This window comes from Nannobrachium achirus (assembly GCF_963921795.1).
Source record: "Nannobrachium achirus genome assembly, chromosome: 11".
Lineage (NCBI taxonomy): Eukaryota > Metazoa > Chordata > Actinopteri > Myctophiformes > Myctophidae > Nannobrachium > Nannobrachium achirus.
The window spans coordinates 52,171,098-52,188,351 of record NC_137820.1 but is presented as its reverse complement, the minus strand read 5'-3'; the positions used below and the strand labels follow the sequence as shown (position 1 = coordinate 52,188,351).

At 40.7% G+C, this 17,254-nt stretch overlaps 1 protein-coding gene across 1 annotated transcript; it reads left to right on the top strand.

Moving 5' to 3' along the window:
• Positions 1-1,438: 1,438 nt before the first annotated feature.
• Positions 1,439-7,464, top strand: sall1b (spalt-like transcription factor 1b; the record flags this gene model as incomplete). The annotated part of the gene is made up of 5 exons (XM_080737166.1): positions 1,439-1,511; positions 3,309-3,965; positions 4,272-5,674; positions 5,858-6,421; positions 7,246-7,464. 5 exons carry the CDS (start codon positions 1,439-1,441, stop codon positions 7,462-7,464), a joined length of 2,916 nt encoding a protein of 971 aa, XP_080593292.1.
• Between the last annotated feature and the right edge of the window lie 9,790 nt (positions 7,465-17,254).

The following is a 17,254-nucleotide window of genomic DNA, read 5'->3' as shown; positions in this document are numbered from 1 at the left end:
GTACAGTAAAGTACAGTACAGTAGAGTACAGTAAAGTACAGTACAGTAAGTGGATGGATGGATGTGGATGGATGCATGGATGGATGGATGGATGGATGGATGGATGGATGTGGATGGATGGATCGATGGATGGATGGATGGATCGATGCATGGATGTGGATGGATGGATGGATGGATGGATGCATGGATGGATGGATGGATGGATGCGAATGGATGGATGTGGATGGATGGATGTGGATGGGTGGATGGATGTGGATGGATGGATGGATGGATGTGGATGGATGTGGATGGATGGATGTGGATGGATGGATGGATGGATGGACAGACAGACAGACAGACAGACAGATGGATGGATGGATGTGGATGGATGGATGGATGCATGGATGGATGTGGATGGATGTGGATGGATGGATGGATGTGGATGGGTGGATGTGGATGGATGGATGCATGGATGGATGGATGTGGATGGATGGATGGATGGATGTGGTTGGATGCATGGATGGATGGATGGATGGATGGATGTGGATGGATGGATGGATGGATGTGGATGGATGGATGGATGGATGGATGTGGATGGATGGATGTGTGGATGGATGGATGGATGGATGGATGGATGTGGATTGATGGATGTGGATGGATGGATGGATGTGTGGATGGATGGATGGATGTGGATGGATGGATGTGGATGGATGGATGGATGGATGTGGGTGGATCACTGCTGCAACGTAGCTGTGAGCGCCTGCGAAGCAGGCGCGATCTCTAGATGTGAGCGGCCCGAAGGGCCGCGAACCTCTAGTATACACAATATATAGGCCTACTCCTGAATACAAGTGTATTGCTGACAATGTTAAAATCACATTTGATACTTTGGCCTATTTGCAGTCCTAAACCTCTATTTGATCAATTTTGTTATTTATTTCTTCTAATGCCTTTGTCTGATTTAAATTTGATTTGAGCTGATTTAAACTTTTGAATTAGCCTACAATTGTGTAGGCCTATGACATGGGCATCATGGCTACTATTATCATGCTCTCCAGCTTTCAGCCTACAGCTCCACCAGTCTATAAATCATAATGTTGTTCACTGTTTACTGTCCATATTCTGTAAAAGGGTAAAAAGCAACACTTTTTCTCTGACAACTTCAAACGTTTTAAGAAATGCACAATAGGCTAATGTGCTGTAGATTATTAAAACCTACACACACAGTGCAAAAAATGGCAGTCCTATTAATTAAAAGATCACAGGAGCTGAGCTGACCATCTCTCTTGTAACAGAGAGCTGGGAGCAGGACAGGACGGACAGGACAGGATAGATGATGACAGACTGGGCGTGAGGATAAACGTTCACACAACAACTCTACAGGCAGCATGTAGCGCGCCGCGATTCCTCCCTCCCTCCCTCTCTCTTTCTACGAGCGCTCATGTGAGAGTGTACAAGCATGTCGCGCAGGAAGCAAACGAAACCGCAACACTGCATCCAATCGGAGGATTTGTCCTGCGGGGAATACACAAGTAAGTTTTAAAATGATTCCTAAAAGCGGCGTATCGTTGGGGATAAAATACTTGCTCAATGTTTCCTGTGATGTTAAATCATTAATTTTTCAAAAAAAACTTTGACTGGAAGTTTAAAACCCTTGTTTTGAAGTAGGCTACTACAGTTGAGTTTTCAGCGAATATTATGGAATAGAGATGTATTTAATACGTATTTGTGTGGTAGGCGTAGGACTATTTATTTATATTTTCTACACATTCAACAGCATTAATTATGAAATGATGACTGTATCATGTCACGTGGATAATTCCAGTAAGGTGTTATGTCAGTTAGGCTACGATTTTAAATGGCTTAAGTTAAAGTGCATTAATATTGAACTGAAACATTATGATTATTAGTGTGGTTGGCAACCAGACATAGTAGGCTACTTGTCTGTCTGTCTTTCTTTCTTTCTTTCTTTCTTGATACACTTTATTTTGACGCTCCCTCCTACAGAGTAGCCTAGTTTAATTTATTCATGAATTGATTTTCTCCATTGGCTTGAATGGGAAAATGCAAAAAAAAAATACTTTTCACAAATATGGAGATGACATAGATATCATAGATATCTGACTCATAGACTCAGTCATGATGACATCAGGGATCTCTATCATATGGGCATGTGGGGACAAGGACTGACACAGAGAGAGAGATCTCCCTATGGTCATTCATTTATTAGTAAATTAATAATTAATCCCCATTGACTTGAATTGGGAAAATTCAAATGGTAAGACAGAATTTATTTGCAAGTGTGACTCGAGTCATGGCAACCACACTTGCAATTTGGATGGGCAAGAGATAAATTGTTGTTTATTTGTTGTCTAATAATTAGATCAACATTTCTTTTGATCCTCGATCCTCCTCGATGAATTGAATCAGGGACGTGCTGGCCATTGGGAAAAGCGGGACAACTCCCAAACGGCCGGTCCATTCCCGGCCGGTCCAGGCCGGCCATTACAAAAAAAATGGCCGGCCCACAAAGTAAATATAACTCATGTAGTTGGCCGCTGGCTTGTCTCTCATGATCTGAAATGGCCAATATTTGAGTAGCAGCAGCGCTATTTATCTCGCTCTATAGCACTCATTAGACTCTTTATACCAGAAAAACGATGAGACCTAAAATCACAGTAACCGCTAATCAGTTAGTATTTGGGGCCTCGCGACGTGTCCCGAAGGCGAAAAAATCATCTGTGCGCAATGAGGGCCTCTCCAACTCCTTTTCCCGGGCTGAATCAGGGGCCCAGCACGTCCCTGAATTGAATACACAGGACCTAATGGAAACAAGCCCTGGGGGCATATCGGGTTATCTTTTTAGCATTCTTTTGTATAAATCTGTGCCACCATTTGCAAACTATTAATGAAGTAGCTATTCAATCAATCGATAATGTAGCTGCATGATTATAATCCCTGCTAAAATTGATCAATTATTATGTATTTGACTTCAACAGTTATGTACACAGCTGTTTAACTCTTAAAAAGAAGATTTCAGAGTTAAATTAACTCTGAATTTACTGTGTACGAAAGACTTTTATATAAAAATCCAATATTGTTCGACCACGTAAATGTATCATCCTTATCTCCTACAGATGATGGCCATTGGTGTTTGGATACACTCCCCATCACGGATCACAGTATTTATGTCTGCACCAGATGCTGTGCTGAGTTTAACTCATCAGCTGACATGCAGCAACATCAGACGGACTGCTCTCAGGACCCAGTGGTTGTGATTGTGAGTGATAATGTCAATCCACACTCCTATAGCCACATATTCCCTGCAGGCTCCTCACCGCCCAGCCCAATAGGGGAACACACAGATATGGCTGAAGATTTTGAAATGGAAGACAGCAATAATCTATCACAAGACAAAAATGGTCATGTGGAGTTCATTTATTACTCTCATAGGAAGACCAGCCACGGCAGCTTAGACAGTCCCAGTAGCACCAGCAGCCAAGATGATAGTGGCAAAAGCAGTGGCTCTGACCATGTTGGCGAGTCTGTATTCGGCACCTCAACTCTCCCAGCATCATTTCCTCAACTTGATCAATCTCCTGAACTGGAAAAGTGCTCATGGGCAGACAGCAATGTCGTCATTGAAAACCTCCAGAGCACAAACGTGGCCGTGGCTCAGTTTTCGCAACAGATGAATTTGGATGCTTATCGCAGCGGGAGTGGCAAGATTGGCATCTCCTCTCTGGTAGAGCAGCTCCTGGCTCTGCAGATCCAGCAGATCCAGCAGCTACAGCTGATTGACCAGATTCGTCACCAGGTTCTGATGTTTGCCTCTCAGAAGTTGGAGATAAAAGAGACTCCCTCAAGCTCAACTCAAGACCTGTTGTCTTCAAAACACGTTGGTCAGCTGACTGTCCTCAGTTCTCACCTGTCTCAGCAACTAGCTGCAGCCGCTGGCATTGCTCAGTGTCTGGCTAACCAGTCTGGTAAAATAGCTCAATTCAAGCATTTAACAGCAGCAGAGCAGTTACCTGAAAACCATCCTGGAAGTGGAGATTTGCCATCTAATCTTGAGCCCTCGCCAAGTGTTGGCAAGATATTGACGTCCACAGCTCGCAAACTGCTTCACAAAAAACATTACATGCTTTCTGGCACTTATCCCCAACTCAATGTTTTGTCCCAAGCCAAAATGTCCTCTTTGGCTTTTAGCGATAGCTTTGTCAGAAAGACTTCAAACAGCTCATGCCTATCTCAATCTAACTCTACCAGTGTACAAACTGATTCCAATTCAGCACCAAGCATTAGTGCCATCGTTGAAGACCTGGATGCACTGACATTTTTGGCCCAACAGAAAGATAAGACAACAAAGCTGCCCCTTTTTGAACCAAAGACATCTAACAAAGACTCGTTCTTAAAACACAAATGTAGATTTTGTGCAAAGATATTTGGGAGTGACAGTGCATTGCAAATCCACTTGCGATCGCACACAGGGGAAAGGCCATACAAATGCAACATCTGTGGAAACAGGTTTTCCACCCGGGGAAACTTAAAGGTCCACTTTCAGAGACACAAGGAGAGGTATCCTCACATCCAGATGAACCCTTACCCTGTTCCAGAGCACCTTGATAATATCCCAACCAGCACTGGTATTCCTTATGGCATGATCATGCGACCCGAGAAAACATCCACATGCCTGTTAGATAGTAAGCCATCACTGTCCTCCTTAAATGACTTTGCTCTATTGGGATCAACCAGTTTGTATTCACTTATCAAGAAAGAGAATCACTCTAGATTAATAACCACACCATGTGATCAAAGGGAACACTTTGATGCAACTGCAAAGACAACTGGCTCGGCAAGAACTGGGGAAGGAGGCTCACTCATAGTGAACCTTAAATGTGAAGATATCAAACCACATATGGACTTTGTCTCCAAGAAGAACACAGAGCTAGACGAATCAACCAATCTTGCATCTGGTGACATTCAATCCACCTGTACTGAATCCAATTCATTCAAAGTAATTCATCCGTTGCGAACCTCTGTCACCTCAAAACTCCAGCAACTAGTGGAGAACATTGACACAAAGCCATCTGAACCAAATGAATGCATCATATGCCACCGCATACTCAGCTGTCAGAGTGCCCTTAGAATGCACTACCGAACCCATACAGGGGAGCGACCCCATCGTTGTAAAGTGTGTTGCAGAGCCTTCTCCACCAAAGGAAACCTCAAGACGCATCAAGCTGTTCACCGTGCTACACCACCAATGAGGATCCAGCACTCTTGCCCCATCTGCCAAAGGAAGTTCACCAATGCTGTGGTCTTGCAGCAACACATCCGTATGCATATGGATGGCCACTTACCAAATTCCTCACTTTTAAACCAGAAATATGCTATGTCATTTGGTTGTGGCGATGGATTCATGGACAAAAAGAACTTGAGTGACCCAAGGAGCTTCTCCAATGATAACACAGAGAGCTCACAAAAGAGTGCCTTTTCAAGGTTAAATTCCATGTCCAGCAGTTTGTCTCCATCTCCATATAATAACAGTTCATTTGATGACCACAAGAAAGCCACCTTCCAAGGGCCAAATAGGGAGCCACGGACTAACTGGATTAAGATGGAAAGGAATGAGGAAGCCAAAGAAGGTTTCCCCATGGACCACACAAAACCAGCTTTGTCTGATCAGTGTCCTGTAGAGCTTTCCATTCATCAAGAGTTAACCTCAAATTATGTTTTGTCTCCAAATAATAATAATAATAATAATAAGACAGCTGGCTTTTTGGAACCACACAAGCCGCAGGTCATCATAAGCGCTTTGAGGCCCATCGGAACCAGTGTTGGGCCCCCCGACCTAAAACCGTTTAACCACCTAAAGGATGCCCCAAACTTGCTGCTCCGTGAAAGGAGCATCTTTAAGAACACAATTTGTGACATATGCGGGAAGAACTTTGCCTGTCAAAGTGCTTTGGACATCCATTATCGAAGTCATACTAAGGAAAGACCATTTATCTGCACAACATGCAGCAGGGGCTTCTCTACAAAAGGGAACCTCAAGCAGCACATGTTAACCCACCAAATGAGGGACCTGCCTTCACTACTCTTTGAACCCTCAAATCCCAACCACGTATCCAACCCCAATCCTTCTGTGTCGTCTATGAGCTCACCAGTCATCAAGACAGAGGCCAATGGTTTCTTTGAAAGCTCCTTTGGGAATGATAGGGTCACTTCTAGCATGTCTTTGAGCTCTTCTGTATCGATGCCCCCAATCCAGACCACCGTACCACCTCGACGGACACCTAAACAGCACTACTGTCACACTTGTGGGAAGACCTTCTCGTCTTCCAGTGCTCTGCAGATACATGAAAGGACTCACACAGGGGAGAAGCCATTTGCCTGCACCGTCTGTGGACGGGCTTTTACAACTAAGGGGAATCTAAAGGTATATTTCATGGATTATTTGTGATATTAAATGTAGACACATTTATGGGACAAAAATATTTTCTGCCATCTATATATATATATATATATATATATATATATATATATATATATATATATATATATATATAAATATATATAAATATATATATATATATATATATATATAATCGCTATGATCTATATAGATCATAGCGATGCACCAACCAAGAAGAGACAACATACGCAAAGGGAGAAGTAGCCGATCAGAGCGCTTTGCTTGGCCCAGTGGATGCGAAATTTAGATTTAAAAAACTCACTCGTTGATTCACTCGTACAACAAAATGTGTTTTACTTGAAAAAAATGCTTCTCGGGTCAAATATTAATATGCGATTAAAATGCAATTAATTAATTACAAAGCCTGTAATTAATTCGATTTTTTTTATCGCATCCCAGCCCTACTTGCTCAGAGCTCAATTTAAATCTAGAACACCCTTTATTCATTGTATTACAGGTGCTTAGATCACAGTGCACCAAGCTCAGCCAAGCTCACCTCAACTATAGATGGCAGCAAACTCACAAGGGTTTTGCTCCCCTTTAAATGACTAGGTCCCGAATAACTGATCAGCTATCTGTTTTGGGTTGTTGGTTCTTCTTCATTGTTCACCATTGTGTTGTCTGACTGTTGAAAGCTTTTTTGTTGTCCAACATCTTCCAGCTGGGTTTAGCTCAACAAGGAACGCCACCAATGCTAAACTGAATGCACACATGGAACTGAAAATGGTTTCCTTTGGATATCCAATGGGAGCTTTAACTATTCATTCAATGATTACCCTCCCTTACAGGTCCATATGGGGACTCATATGTGGAACAGCGCCCCCACCAGGAGAGGCCGCAGACTGTCTCTAGACGGACCACTGGCGCTCATAGGAAGCCGCCCTATAAAACTCCCAGAACCACCACAGAGGAATTCAGCAGCAGTCATGGCCAACACTGGAGAGTCCATTTTTCACTGGAGCCGCTGGAGGCGCTCTCTCCACAAGTTTGACCATGAAAACCAATGATATTTCTATCATTCAGAGTAGAGGACTAGCCTATCTGTGCAGTCCATGGGGTCGGCAACTTTGATGATGGCGAGGGCCACTATATTTCCACCTTCACTCCAGAGGGCCACATTGCATATTGCTACGTACTACTTTGTCATTCTAGTATCTCATACAAAAGAAGCAAAAATAGACGATCTACAAGCTCAAAACGCATCGCAGCTTGTAGATCGGCTATTTTGGCTTCTTTTGGAATCCTGGATTATTTTTTGTTATTTTTTAATTGGAATCCTGAAATGTAACATTTTGATTTAATTTCAAACACATTTAGTTATATACTCAGGTTAACTTTATGAACCTAAATACAATACATTGGACATAAAAAAAAAATCATTTTAATACTACTATACTAGTCATTAAGCTACTAATGTAGACTGACAGAATTAAAGCAGGTCATGGTTGTAATTTTAACAGCTGAAATCAATAATATATCAGTATTCCGGTATCAACCTGCGGGCCGCATTAAGTGAGGGTGTGGGCCGCATGTGGCCCCCGGGCCGCCTGTTGCCCATGTATGCCATATAGGACAGTGATTCTCAACCTGTTGGTTGAGACACTCAGGGGTGTCCCTCTGTGATTTTGAGTTGGTTCCCAGATGACAGTAAAGTTACAAAATAAGCCTGGGTTTCCGAGGCTAAACTAAATGTAATACATCCACTCCTACAATACCAAAGTGCTTGTCAGTGTGGTGGTCCCCAGGTCAAATATGATCATTTTTTGAAGAAAGACTCAGATCTTTTACTTCAGTAAAAGTAGCAATACCACAATTTGATTGATTGATTTGATTTGATTGATTGATTGATTGATTGAATACTTTATTAGTAATAAATGTAAACAGTACGAGGTACAGTCAGACATTTATGAAAGGATAACACAAATAGTCCAGGGGACATACAGTAGAAGTGAAAGTCTATTACAGGCAGTCCAGTAGTCACAATTTGTAACTTCAGTAAAAGTACAAAAGTATTGACTTCAAAATATTTAAGTCAATAGTAAAAGTACTGAAAATGTTTCAAAATCTCATGGAAAATAGCAGATCTACAAGCTCACAACGTGTCACACACACATCGCCAATTTTTGAATAGCTGAACAGGGCTTAAGGTTTTGGAATAACAACAACAATCGAAATCTATGATGTGACTAAAGCTGTCAAATAATTGTAGTGGAGTAAAAAGTACACTATATATTTGCCTCTGAGATGTAGTATAGGCCTACTCAAGTAAAGTAAAAGTACCTCGAAATTGTCCTTAAATACAGAACTTTAGTAAATATACTTACTTTACTTAGTTACTTTCCAGCACTGGTTACTGACTTATTTGGGCACAGAAAGACTTTGTTTTATGTTGTAGACTAGAGCAAATGTACTCGTTATAAATTATAATATATTATTTAAATGCATTTTGTAAATAAGTGTATGACCTGTTACCATTACGTTTTTATAATGCTGAGATTAGACTACCTTACATTTTTATTAGTCATATTTGCGAACAGCATTGAGGTGTTCTGTTGTATTTACAACATACTGATAAGCAACAATGTTTTCACTTACTTTGTGAGATAACAGATAACTTGACATGAACAGCAACAAATAATTTCACGTTTAAGTTATTAGAAATAGAAAGAAAATAATAATAAAGACTATAGAAAGGGCATACATCTGATTATGGATGAAAAATACTACTTTGTACACAGGAGTCGACGCAGGCAGTGTGTGTGTGTGTGTGTGTGTGTGTGTGTGTGTGTGTGTGTGTGTGTGCGTGCGTGCGTGCGTGCGTGCGTGCGTGCGTGCGTGCGTGCGTGCGTGCGTGCGTGCGTGCGTGCGTGTGTCTGTGTGTGTGTAGTCCCAAACTGTTTTATAACGTATTCATACTATTGCAAAAGCTAAAACGGATGTTGCTCATTTCATGCACTTTTAACAAACAGCTTTTTCCAATTCTCAACTCGGAAAGAAATGCTCAGCTGTGAAATCCTTGTGAAAGCCTTTTGTCCTAATCGAGGATAGAGTCCATGATCTCTTCCATGATGCTGTGGTTGTACTTTATTACACTCATTCATGTTCATGACACCCAATACTGTTTGGTAACAGTTGGTACAAATTATACACTTCAATAATAAAATGATCTTTTTCCAGGGGATCTGTTGGTGTTTCGAGAGTGGGTGTGTGTGTGTATGCGTGCGTACACTACTGTACTGTATTGTTACCTTTGTGTGAACCAAATGCCCTCACAAGGATAGAAAGATGATGAAAACTACAGAGCACTCACTACAAAGTGATGACACATTTTGTTTTAACATTAGGTTTAGGGTTTAGAGCATGGGGGGTCCGGGACCCAAAGGGGGTCCTCAGAGTTACTACAGGGGGTCCTCCAAATCTTTGAGTGATAGAAAAAAAAAAGTCTCCTTTTTTACATTAACCACTTGAACCCTAGCGCCCATATTCTGAGAACTTTAGCCAAAAATAGCAGATCTACAAGCTCACAACGCCTCGCAGCGTTGTGTATATAAATAAAGTTGCTGTATATAAATCAGTATCACATTTTAGTTCCATAGACATTAACCATAATATATTGCATCACATATCCTTAGGTCAAAGAGAAATGACTCCCTTTCTGTCACAACCTATTTTACCCTACTAAGACCTGGAATGCCTCTGTGTCACCTATAGACCACGCAGTAGCAGATATACAAGCTTGTAGATCTGCTCGTGAACATTTGTTTAAGTCTTTGAATATTTTTGACCCGATTCTATAAATGTCCTACATCTAAATCAATGGTTCTTAAACTTTTTCATGTCAAGGTTAGGACCCCCAAAATTACATGTATTTGGCCGCAGTCCCCCATCTCAAAACATGTCGTTCAAGGGACCCCCCAAAAGCAAATATTTGAGTTACAAATGTTCACTTTTAAAATGATATATTCAAAGATTTGAAAAACGTAAAAATTATTTTCAAAAATAGCAGATCTACAAGCTCGCGGTGAGCTTGTATATCTGGAATTTTTTAATAGTTAAAGCATAGAATAATGCTTAAAGTGGTTCCAGGTCTACTACATATCTGTCAGTCCCAGTAGCCAGCTTACTGGGCTAAAATGTCAACCCATCTCTCCTGTCTGCCATTAGCATCAGAACGATGAGTAATCAGCTGGAGTACAGCAAGGATAAGCCCAAAACAAATCCCTGTCAAAGCCATTCATAGATATAGATCTCATACAGACAGACTGCAGCCATGTATATGCCTCCATAGGCAGTCACAAAGACCACTGATATTACCCACTTAAATCCCACAAACGTCAGCTATTTTCAGTTCAACAGAAATGTCCATCTACAAGCTCAAAACGCGCTGTGATGTGTTGTGAGCTTGTAGATCTGCTATTTCTGCAGATTGGTTCACCTATATTTTCACAGAATGTTCTGCTATCACATGCCCAGAATAGGGATGCTGGGGTTCATGTGGTTAATGCATTACATACAGTCTCTCACACACACACACACACACACACACACACACACACACACACACACACACACACACACACACACACACACACACACACACACACACACACACACACTGTATTTGATGTTTTTATTAAAAAAAAAAGATTACATGTTCTTGACTTTACCCTCCAAAGATATCGCTTTGTTATTTAATGAAAGACTTCATACGTAAACATTTATGAACTGTGACTCATTTTATTATAAATTGTAATAACATTGAAAGAGCTGCTCTTGACTTTATCCTCTAAATATATAGCTTTGTTAATATTGAGTAAAAAGACACCATACCCAAACCTTGATTATCCAATCATATATTCACTGCTGAAAGTGTAGGAAAAACCTGGATATTTAGAGAATGTAATCAGACGTCAGCCCTTTCCATCTCATATGCATTGTTTTAAAACTTGCATTAGTGTGTCTATGTTTTGTCACGGCTGTATAACAGAAGCACAGTGGGATGTACCAGTCACACACAGCGGCTTACTTTAAAAAACTCATTGCTGACGAACAATGCTGCTTTTCTAATCATTGCATATTTCACTTCAAAACTGCCAGGGTCAGCATGTTGTTTGCAAGATGGCATTTCCTTTGTAAGCGTTTCAACAGTGATCATGGCACTTTTGTTACACTGACAATGGAAATATTCAATAACAGAAGACCCTGCCAAATCTGTGCCGGGGGCCGAAAATCTCCCCTCTCTCCCCTCTGCAAGCCCAACTGTCCGTTGATAACATTGTGATTATGTCTTTGTTGCAGCGGCGTGCCTACGGCACAGATCATTTCTGATCATAATGCTGAGGGGGGACCACCCTTTCAGAGTGGGCTCGGCTACATTTGGAGCTCAGTATTTCCAGAGAGAGGCTGGCTGGGGGATTTAGCAGCGTCCGCACTTTGATCCCTTCATGTATGCGCCCAATAAACAGGCTTAATGTTTTGCTACGCCATCCGCTAAGTGTCAATTTGTCACAAACTGCACTCCTATCTGAATGTATCTTCATTGTAATTTAATGCTAATAAGCATCAGTTGTAGGGGGACTTGGTCCTCTCGGCTGGCCCTTGTATCAGGGTTATCACTGTTGATAAATGTTCCCTGGATGCTCACATTTGCATGCACTCACAAATCACTTCATGAGTTCTGAATTGAGTTTTTTTTTATTACTTAATGTGTTCCATTTTCCCCACCTCAGTAAGTTTATTTATGTCTTATGTGTTAGAATGTTTTTAAGGCATTTATATTTATTGTAGATTTAGATTCATTTATGTATTGATTGTTGTTGAGAGCAACAGGAATGAGGGCAGAAGTGAGCTGAATTCAACACCTTAACATTGCAATTATCACTGCTTGTACCACCAAAGAGCCTCACATGACAAAATAAAATACAGTGTAACAGCCTCATCGTTGATATTTAATCAGTTATGTGGATTCAATATTGTGAATCAGATGAAATATATATACATTTATATATAATTTTTCCAAAGCATACAACATTTTTCACCGGTTAAACATGACCATTGTAAACATAATTATGTTTACACCTTGAACAACAGACATGGTTGGTTTGTGGTTTAATAAAGGAAAAGATGTATTAAGACAAGGCACATTTGTGTCATCTTGCAAACTTCTGCCAAGCAGTGGTTTTCCCATCAGCTACATGTATTTTCACTATTTTCAGGGTTCGGGTTTAGGTGGTTAACCAATGGCAAACTACAGTAGCAAAGATTTAGCCAGTCCTGTCCACACCGTTATACCACTGATTCTCAAAGTGGGGTCTGGAACCCCCAGGGGTCTTCGGAGAGCAAAATGAGGAACAGCTAAACACTTTATTAATTATTTATACATTTTCAGCTCTCAAATCTCAACCCTGTAATTGGTCTATTTTTGAAAAATATCTTATAGGGGTGCCTGGCACAAATCGTTTAAAATGAGGGACAGAGGCCAAATACATATACATTTCGAGATCCTTGAAATGAAACCTTCTGGTCAAACATTAAATTGGTTTATTAGAATCTTTCAGGTTGTTCTGATCCAACTTGTGTTGTGCACTCTGAGGGCAAATACAGCATGATAAATGTACTCTGCTAAGTGCTAACAAACCAAGACCAGATACTTTGACACTTGGATCGGATGATGTGGATGGATACAGAGTTCCTGTACTTTCTCCAGTGGAAGCAATGACTCCTTTTCTCCTTATCATGTAGGCCTACTCAAGTATTCAAAAGTACAAATGGCGAAATACATTTTCAGAAATTTTCCATAATTTTCCAAATACCTTTCAAAAACTTTAGTCCACCACTGCCCTTGATAGGGATGAGTAACAAGTGGCCCACCCACTTTCACAACTTCAAGGTTAGCAGTGGTGGAATAAGTACTCATAATGCAAAAGGTTCCATTTCACAATTATATTATTCTTGTAACTGTTACAGTGGGGATGATTTTACTTATTTTATTTGCTGCCAAGACAGCCAAGTACCTTAACCTTCAATAATTGGCCAAGCACGCCAGTAAGGATATTGGCACGGGATCATGTCCTTGTCGCTGCACTAGTGACTCCTACTGGTTGGCCGGTTTGATTGATTGATTGATTGATTGACTGAATACTTTATTAACAGTTACATACAGTGGTACGATATTAGATATAAATAGGGTATAAGTTATGGGGGGAAAAAGATGACTTGAACAGTGACAATAATTATCTTCTTTCTTTATGTTAGACTCTAGAGCCTTATATTGTGAAGGCCTTATTATGCAGAGTGCAGACGGTGGCTGGATGGTTATGCAAGGACTTCCACATGTATGTCTTTCCCCCCCGTATGAATATTTTTTATGAAACTTAATATTATTATTACTTTTCTTTTTATTATTATAACTTTGAAAATTAATACAAATATTTGAAAGCTGCCTTGTGTGTCATTGCTGCTTGGTAAAGAGGTCAATAACTGAGCTCTTATTGGTGAGCAGTTAAATCACATGGTTTCTAATTAAATGTGTAGGCTACTGTAGTACAGAACAGCTGGTTGATTTACATTTCCAGCATCATGGTTGTAAGTGTAACATGTTGAATACCTTATAATATGAGATATTCTGAATATCAAAACATTGCCCTGGTTTATCACTTTCTATTGAGAGTACCAGTGAATCAGGTGTTGTTGCGTATAGGCTATGCGTGCCGGTGCCTCGGGGTTAGATAGCTCTGTGTCCATCTGAATATCACTCAGCAGCACCTGTCATATCCAAAACAAACACCTGAACTCCACTCCCTCATCTCATGCATCTATCGTTTTGACGTACAGGAAATGACAGCATTTCACTTGGCCTGGGGTCATTACTACTGGCCACAATGCAAAAAGGTTTATGTTATCAGTGTGACTGATGTAACCTGCCAACTGTTTCTAATTACTCAAAACCAAATTCTCAGCTGTGAGAGAATTTGGAGTTGATTTGCAGATGCTTGTCTTCAAGAACTGTGAACAACATGGCAAGAGCAGGTGAGAAATACACCACAATGGAAACATTTTTGTTATCCTTTTAGCACCATTGTGTAATCGTACCACTGTACTTTTTGCAAACTGTTAATCAATCAATCAATCAAGTGTAAGTCTGTCATTCACAAGGAATTGATCCCCTGAGAGGAGTTTGAGAGGACAGAGTTAAACTGTGCTGGAATTACACTAAAAAATACAGCATAGGCAGGAGATTAAAAGCATGATAAAGGATGGGCAGAGTGTTAAAAACCCAAACAATTCTCCCAAAGGAGACTGTAACTCTTAGTTAGTTGTGAATACTGCATAAGCCAATTTTCCCAATAAAAAACAATCTAGTAGCTTCCCTGTTTTGGGCATGTCACAATATGTGAACACTGTGAGTTTGTTGATCAGCAATTTTTGGTGAAGAGATCTATGGAAAAAAAGAGGGGACCAAGTATAGACTCCTGGGGGACCCGGTCATGAAGTATATAGGGTTTAAGTGAATTCAGATGAAAAGCTGTTGTTGAAGTTGATCCATTAAATTATAACAACACTAATGAGCTATGTTGTCAAATGTTGGTCTCTTGTCTGATTCATGAACAGATATCATCATTGCATGATGGAAACTGTCATAATTTGTAAGAACACGAAGGCACTATGCCACCATTTGAGGATACAAGAAAATATTGCATTTCAATTAACTTATTATTTATCTAAATGCTATCAATCTTCGGGTGACTTGGCCCTACATCATCCATGCAAGTTAATGCCCATTTGATCCCAGTTAATGATAGTGTGTGGTGGTGTAGAGGAGCAGGATGATGCAAAACAATGACAAACGCACTACCTTCCTTCTTATCTAAAAATATTATCAGTAACCTGTAATATAAATATGCAAATCCACTGCGTGTACATTATAATCTTCACTTGGGGTGATTCATCTCCCTAAAGATTTCATTTGCATACAAAGATAAGGACCATGCATCATTGTATGTCATTTTGAAACCAAATATTAATCAATTGTTGGACCTAAAGTGGCCCAGAGTCCGTTGATATACAGCATACACAGGAAAGAGCCTTGAAGAAACTTCAATGTACATATTCACTGCTGCTTCAAACGTCACATGGTAATTCGGCTGTGGCATCAAAATTCATTAAGGGATGCATTTTTTTGTGCCCTTATCACTTGCTCACATAGTCAGACTGGGCTGGGCAGCCTATCTGTTCTGCAGATCATACATGGGCCGTGCCGCTGTATAGCCATTTAACCTTGACCGGCTGTGGCTCCGAACAAACACAGACCCAAAATATTCAAGGACATGGGAACACAACTTGCCTGAACTGACTAGAATGGGAACGTTGAGCTCTCATCTTCCAGAATTCAGTTACTTCAGCAGTGTGATTTCTTTCATATCGTTATCAATGAAAGCTAGTAAAATTACATTAGTATCATATCATATTTTTATTTCAGTGTATCCAACACAATGAGGATGTTATAGTATGTGACAGTATGATGTCAATGTACACACTGTGTTATTACGACTGTAGCTCGCATTTACTATGAAAACCTGCAGCTCATGTCTGTCCGTCCGTCCATGCCTCATGTCACGCTCCATATATGGCCAAGACAGAATTGGAGATCCCTGATGTCATCAATATACGTCCTTGTCCCTTTTATGCCCATATATGGAGATCTCTGATGTCATCAATATTAAGCCATATCTGGGAATGCCCATATATGGACATATTGTGTCTCATGTGGTCTATGACGTCAGACATCTCCATATTTGGGAAAATATGGGCACATTTTGGCCACGTTTTGTCCAACTTAAACTAGTAAGACGCCCCAGTGCGACACGTGTTAGGGCTAGGTCAGTGATGGCCAGTGATGTATATCGGACCAGTTACCCATATATGGAGACCCTAATGTTATGTCAAAACATGCCCATATATGGGCATTCCCAGATATGTCCTTAATATTGATGACAATGGGACAGGGATCTCCATATATGGGCATAAAATGTATGTTAATTAGTAAAGCCAGGCAGGGCCTTGGCAAGTTAGGGCCTTTGTTTGATGCCTGGGGATCTCCATGTATGGGCATAAAAGGGATTTTGTTTCTGGGAATGACCATATATGGACTTTTTATTTTATTTTATCCTTTATTAATAATAATATAACCATATCCATATACATACAATACAATATATTTTATGCCCATACACGCAGATCCCTATCTGAACCAGCCACACAGATATGGGCCATGCCTTTGCCATCTGGCCAGTGATATATACCAGTAAGACTCCCTAATCGGGAGATAAGCGACCCACAAATAGGCCAAAAGTTTGTTTTTACCAATTATTACACTCTATGTGAACATTTACATCAACAAATCCCAAGTACGATTACGGCCACTGTCATCCACAGCTTGCTCTGGTTGCATGCCATCAGACTGCAGTAGTGTCTGTTGGAGCAGGTTCCACTGCACGTCAGCTGAACTCCAAGTCATGAAGAAATGGGGAAGTCCTTTGGCGTCCATCATGTCGAGTAGTTAATCAGTCTTCCTGCCCTGTTCGACTGAAAGACCCTTTCGAGCCTTCTCGATATTGTATAGATTTCCACGGGAAATCTGGGGCGGCTGTAACGAAGGCTCTCAATTGCGCTCAAGACATACGGGCAGTTGACAGTTTGCCATGGTTACTCATTGAAGTTGAATCTCCATATATGGAGATAACCTACGCATCACACTAAGTCTGACCTCACCAGCCCATATTTGGGCATGAACAACTT